Source organism: Haplochromis burtoni, unplaced genomic scaffold, assembly GCF_018398535.1.
Source record: "Haplochromis burtoni strain Fernald_Lab_line unplaced genomic scaffold, NCSU_Asbu1 Contig_372, whole genome shotgun sequence".
Taxonomy (NCBI): Eukaryota; Metazoa; Chordata; class Actinopteri; order Cichliformes; family Cichlidae; genus Haplochromis; species Haplochromis burtoni.
In genome coordinates, this window is record NW_024582733.1 from 521,497 (window position 1) to 528,498 (window position 7,002).

The window sequence follows — 7,002 nt, forward strand, 5'->3', positions numbered from 1 at the left end:
GCACTTTTAATTCTTATTCTCATTTTTATTTTCATGTCTATTTAAGCTTAATTTATAACGGTATGTTTGCACTGAAGCACCGCAGCAATTTCCTAATGTTGTAAACCCGCTCAACGTTTGGCAATAAAACCCTTTCTGATTCTGATTCTGATTAGCTACAGTATTTTCCAATTCTCCAATTCAGTGAGCAGAACTGTAAAAATGGTACATTTATTACATTATTACAAAAGGAGGCCGAAGTGTAGCTAAAAATCTGCCAAACTGAGCAGGAAAATGAGGCCATCTTGCTAGCGAGTTGATGAGCTAAGCTAAGGTAGCAAATCCCTAAAGAAGTGTTTGTTCAGTGAACAAATACTGTCAATATAATCAGTAGGTGATTCAGAAGAGAGTCCGTCCATCCATCTTCTTCTGCTTATCCAGGGCTGGGTCGCGGGGGCAGCAGCCTAAGCAGAAAAGCCCACACCTCCCTCTCCCCAGCCACCTCCTTCTGCTTGTCCGGGGGAACACCAAGGCATTCCCAGGCCAGCCGAGAGATATAATCTCGCCAGCGCATCCTAGATCTGCCCTGGGGCCTCCTCCCAGTGGGACATGCCTGGAACACTTTACCCAGGAGGCGCCCTTGTCAGATACCCGAACCATCTCAGCTGGCTCCTTTCGATGTGGAGGAGCAGCGGCTCTACTGGGTACCGACATTAACGGTAGTAACCAGACTGAAAAGCGCACATTTCGGTGCTTTATATCGGTGCTTTTTTTCCTGAGCTGTGATACACTTTAGATTCTAGCCAATCATTTTACGTTTCCGAGGATAGTAGGCGGGTCCAGGTACGTATGTTCTTTTAGAGCAGAGCTACAGATTAAAAATGCCCAAGGCGAAGCGGTCAAAAGTCTGGCTGTACTTCACAGCAAAATATGCAAACTCAGCAGCCTGCAACAAGTGCTTTAAGCTGAGTGTGATACTGTCAAAGGAGGTAACACCTCAAATCCGCATAGCGTTTTTTTTAAAAGCCGAGAAATGCGCGTATTTGATAGCTTGCTGCGAGACCTCACACCGAGCACATCTACTGCGGGTGTGGTGCCTGTTATCGGACCCGGAGTTAGCAACATCCCCCAAACCCGAAGAGGAGAGTCCTGGCCCCTAGCCCTGCCAGTGTAGCAGAAATGATGAGGATGATGATGCAGCAGCAGCCGTTCTTCTCTGCGTGAGTAGCTTAATGTTGTTCGTGTGTAATTTACGTTGAGTAGGCTAACCACGTTATTACATTAATGCATGTAAGGTGAACTAGCAAACATCCTCATAGCTACATGCGGCTGTCTTCTTGTTTGATGGCAGATACTCCCTTCACCCTGGCCAAAAAGGCTAAAATGACCAAAGAAAAAGTGGAAAACAGTTAAACATGAGAGGTTTTTGGACAAAGTTTGTGTTTTTTCCATTGTTTAAGTATCTGCTTACCATGCCAATAGTAATTACATAAATTGCAAAAAAGTGCAATAAACTACAAAAAAATTGAAAATCGTTTTTGTTTTTTTAACATATATTTCTAGTTAGAGAAATTTAAGAGGCTTATCCCTCAAAACTGTAAATACAAAAAAGTTGCACAAAATAGTTTCCTACCACAGGAAATTTATTTTGAGTGTCTTCATAGTTTTATTTTTGAAATACACCAATTTTTATATACTGCAGGAAAAACGAAAATAAATATTATACTGCAAATTTGCAAAAAAGCAGCATATGCATCAAAATAAACTATTTCCAGCAGTGCAATATGAGTCCTAAGCATCCCAGAAACGACACAGAAAGTCATAAAGTCAAAGATAACTTTTAAAAACACCAGTATAGGCCCTGAGGCCCTGATGGTAAAAAAAAAACTACATTTCCGCGAAAATGACGTCACTTCCGGTTTCGGGCAGGTAATGGCGGACATGCAAAAGTTCGCGCTGACGTCTATTCCAACGTAGGAAGTGTTATGAACAGCTGATCGGATCGGCAAAGCGTGTTTCTGGAATATTATGTTTTTGTTGCTGCAAGTGCTTTTTATGCAGTTTTTGCAAAGCTATATGTGGAAGGAAACTGTGACCTAGGACAAGCTGATGGCATAAGATGTAAGTACAACTCCTCCGGTTTCATATGCAAAAAAAATTATTGCGCTAGCTTACGTGGTTGCAGAGCTACCGGATTTAAAAATAGTTACGCAAAACAGAGCGTGCTCCGCTCCGACCGGCTCTAAAGGGTTAAGCACCGGCACCGTTTCAAAAGTACCAGTTTGGCACCGGTATCAGATAAAACCTAAACGATACCCATCCCTAGTCATGGATCTGCCCCAGTCTCCTTCCAGTAGGACACGGCTGGAACATTTTACTACCTACAGTCTACCTATGTAGACTTACTTTAATGATTAGCTCTCTGTTCACCACATCAGACTCGGACACATCCCTTTATCTGTCTTGCTCCAGTCTCACTTGTGAATAATATCAATTGGTTAGATGGCCCTGCCCCTCCCTGAGTCTGGTTCTGCTGGACGTTTCTTCCTGTTTAAGGGGAGCTTTGTGTCATTGTAGGGTCTTTACCTGACAATATAAAGCGCCTTAATCAACTGTTGTTGTGCTTTGCGCTATATAAATAAAATGGAATTGAATCCCAGATTCTTAGATATTTGGAAATAACTTTCCAACCTGGCGAGTGCGCACTACCTTTTTCCATCTCATGGCCTGTATTTATATAGCGCTTTACTAGTCCCCAAGGACCCCAAAGCGCTTTACATATCCAGTCATCCACCCATTCACACACACATTCACACACTGGTGATGGCAGGCTACATTGTAGCCACAGCCAATAATAATTTATTTATTACATTAATTAAACATACAAATTCCCAGTTATTTCCAGACCGGACTTACAACACATCCTGCTGATATCCCAGCTGCACATGAGACTTACCACACAAATGTGTGAAAATTACACAACACTGCAAAGCGTTACACCCCGTTTAGCGACACTGCAATCGATTCACCTGTGGCACGCTCTGCAAATAATTCGGGTCTCAGCACAGCTGGGAAGCAGCGCTATGCATGACCTGTAATCTGGAATATAAAGGGAAGTGGCACAAACAAATAAACAAAAAAACAAAGAAGGAGGTTAGTCCGCCCTTACACAACTCACTCCCAATCAATAACCGTCTTTACAGCTGGACGGACAACACAAACAAAATTCCAAATCAATCAAAAGAACGAAAAAAAGGACATCAGAGACAGCACAGCTGAAAAACACAAACAACACTATCGATTAAAATATTACCCAATAAAATATCAATTTTATGAAACCATTCAAAATCACAAAGCTAAAACACACTCAATATACCTACAATATTGATCAGTCTCCCTGCGCGCAGTCGATCTAGGGCTTGATCAATTCTTCCATTAAAACTCGTGGTCACACTAAAAAAGTCCAACGACACACATTAAAAATCAGCACCTACAATAACAAATGATCCAAACAAAATGGCAAAAGTCTCTTACCGACAGTAGACCCACTCGCACCCGAGTCAATTAATCACCTCTGGGTTTTTTCCACAGAAGAGCGCTGACCTCACCCCACACACCCACTACCTTTTCACAGCTCTTCAGCCAATCACCTGGCAGAGAGCAACAAACTGCCAGGTGACACTTGTTACATTAGCATTTAATTTTTTTCAACATGTTTTACACATTCTCACATTTTATTTTGCAAGTTCTCATAAAACATTAACAAGATCCTGCATGTTGCAACATATTATATAAAACTAGTGCTAAGAAAGATAAAATACTAGAATTCTACTTCCTAAAACCACAGAACTGACTTCATATTCAGCAGCATTGTCATTCATCAGATAATTCAATTAAAATATTCAAACAACAAACAGGAGAGGTCCACTCAGTGTCCTGCTTTAGCAGAGGTCAGACCGAGCCAACAGAAACTGGCTGACACTGAAGAGAATTATTTAGATACTTATCAATATCCAAATAATGTTGTTTCATAATTTACACACTCTACAGTTATGAATGGGAAACTATATATATATATATATATATATATATATATAGTACTACATTTGTTGTGTCATGATGCAAACATCCCGTTCAGAGGCATTTACCTGGATATTTTAACATGTGAGTGTATGAGGATTGTATATATATTTCAGATACATTTGGAAAAGTGTACTTAGTTTTGTTGCTCTGCCTTCTTTGCGCACATTTGTGTCTAAAATGGAGAAGACATCATCTTGTATTTCTCTCGCTGAGGAACCTCGTATCATGCTACACCAGACCAGACTCGGGTGTGGAGGCTGATTTAAATAGAAGAGTGATGTTGGTGGGGCCACCCCCGCTCTGGCTCATGCTGCTGCACTTCCTCCTGTGCTCCAACTGCACGCGGTGCTTCATCTTCCACCTCCGCCACCTCCTCTGGATCTCGTTCTGCACCTGGAGAACAATTATTGCTATTCATAATCCTGTTGAGATTTTTCAAAATAAACGGAATCACATGACACAGAATGCAGAGTGTTTACAAAAGAGAAGCTAAAAAGAGCCGTCAGGTGCTAAAAACAAACAAACTTAGAAGCTTAGAACAGGCTTTTCCCCGCAGCACGCGTGGAATAAATACTCACAAAGAAAATTGAGGCCGTTACAACTTATGTAACACTCGAGTCCAGGTACACGACGCTCAGCTGAAAACGCGTCACGCAAGTCGAGTTGCGCGAGATTCACAGAATTTACAGAAAATGTAAAACTTTTGTTATTATATATTGTTGTCGGGACGATAAATGCCTTATATCGGGATATGAGATTTTGGTCATATCGCACAGCCCTAGTTGTTGTTGTTGTTATTATTATTATTATTTTCCATTTAATTTTTCAAGAACTAATCATGTCAGCAATGTCTTGTGTACTGATTGGTGTAAAAGTGCCAAAACTCCAGGAGGTTCAACAGTAAGTTGAATTTAAACTGTAAAAATTCCTGGGTGTACATGGGGAAAGATGTTGTATGAGCCTGAGAAAAATTAACACTGGGACCAGGACTATCAAAGAACCTTAACCTTGTGATTCTTTATTAAATGGCCAGTTTGGGCAATTTTAGTTTTTATTTCTTATTTTTCTAAAAGCAGGCTTTTAGAAAAATGTTATGAAGCCTGCAGTCCACACATGCAGTGGTTCCAGGCAAAGTGTTACTTGTTACAAATAGTGAAGATCTCATATATTGTTATTGTACAGATCTGGGCCTGCCCTGCCTTTGTGTAAGCTCATTAAGAAAAACTTGGACGACTGTTTATTTGGTCTGTATTGAATAAATCAAAGTGCTTTCTTCTAGGAATCTTTTGCAATTAAATATAAATGCAATGTTTGTTTCTGTGCCAGCTGTTTACCTAATGTGTTCAGTCATTTTTAAAGTCGGACTATTTCCAGGTTGTTTCTAGGATGGTACAACCGCCGCACTGCTAATTAGACTTTGAAAAGTTCATTTTCTGTAATTTTGCATGTGAACAGTAAGCTTACATCTAGAAATGACAACATAATGTTTCATGGGTATAAAGGGAAAAATAAACCTTACCTCCCCGTTCAGGAAACAGTACAGAAGCGCTACGACAAATCCCTGAAACAACACGTACAGAAACATAACTGACAGGCTGCTGTTAGTGCATGTGGATATTTTTAGAAGCTTCCTGTTCTAGTCTCTCATACAATGAAGCTGCTGAATGCAGCAAATGATTCTTTAAAGAACACTTTCTTCTCTGCAGAAACAAATGCACTGTTCAAATACACACCAATGTTCCTGCCGTGTACAAATAGACTTCTGTGTTAGGAGAAAATTAAAGGTGGTGATTAGACAACAGCTTACAGTTGGCTTTACTGTACCTGAGTAGAAGCAAAAGCCAGCTCAATAAAGTTCCAGATTTCATAGGTCCTGCCGCGGACTTTGTGTGGAAGGAAAGCAAAGAGAATGTAGTGTAAGCCAAAGAGCGACACCAGGAGGAAGGATGACTTGGCAAGTTTCCTGTTGTTTGAAGAATAACAGTGTATGAACAATTAGAATTAAAGTGAGAAAGTCTACAAACCTCTTTGAAAATATCAGACAAATAATAATACACAGACCACTGGGATATAAAGGAAAAAATAAAAACCTTTGATCAAAAAGAGCAAACTTAAACACAAATGGACCTCAAATCAAAACTGAAGCAGATGTCGGCCCTTTTGCCCATTTTTAGAATATAAGCTAACATTTTTTTAAATTGATCAAAAGGTTGAGTGACACAGAAACTCCGCAACACCGATTCATCCCGAATGTTAAAGATGAACGTACATGTGTTTTCTTCTCCAGGTTCTGTGAGTCAGGGCATTCGATTTTAAATAAAATAACACATCTAGCTGCAAACTGCAACACTGTAACTGCTCAGCTGCACAAATTCACCTCAGCAGCTTGATCTGACTATGTTATGAAGCAGTCTCACCTCCACCTCAACCCCAACACCAACAACATGATCTGATCATCCGGGACATAATAATGTCCCAGATGCATCTAATGGATAAAGTTCATATTGCTCAGATTCAATTATCTGACTTAGTCCCACTTTAAAGAAAACAACAAAGCACAAATGTTATCACTGTGACAGGAGTATGAAGGAATCCAGTGGCTAACTCATGTCTTTCAAACACTTCTTCCATTGCTACAGTGGTTAAACCCGACATAGTCAAGTAGGACCTGAATGATTATCTTATACACATGCAGCTAGAGCTAAGTGGGGAAGTAGCTCACCTTTTATGGTGGGCTTACTGTGGTGTATAAACCCTCAAAGTAATGCATTACTGTAATCATATTGCATTTGTCTACAATGTAAAAATTTATAACAAATACTAAATTCAGGAATCACATTATAGTTACTAATAAAAAAGTGCTGCTGCTGCTTTTGTGTTTATCTGAAGTTGCATAGATAGTAGGGGTGCAACGATACACAAAATTCACGGTTCGGTTCG

General features: G+C 40.1%; 1 protein-coding gene across 1 annotated transcript in view; it reads right to left on the reverse strand.

Moving 5' to 3' along the window:
• Nucleotides 1-4,088: 4,088 nt before the first annotated feature.
• The window catches only part of LOC102290069 (secretin receptor), a 60,098-nt gene continuing 57,184 nt past the window's right edge, over nucleotides 4,089-7,002 (reverse strand). The window contains exons 11-13 of the mRNA XM_042228975.1: nucleotides 5,887-6,025; nucleotides 5,582-5,623; nucleotides 4,089-4,455 (exon numbers count right to left, since the gene is read on the reverse strand). Of these exons, the coding sequence (XP_042084909.1) occupies nucleotides 4,291-4,455; nucleotides 5,582-5,623; nucleotides 5,887-6,025 (346 nt within the window). The 3' untranslated portion in view covers nucleotides 4,089-4,290. The remainder of the gene's footprint in view (nucleotides 4,456-5,581; nucleotides 5,624-5,886; nucleotides 6,026-7,002) is intronic.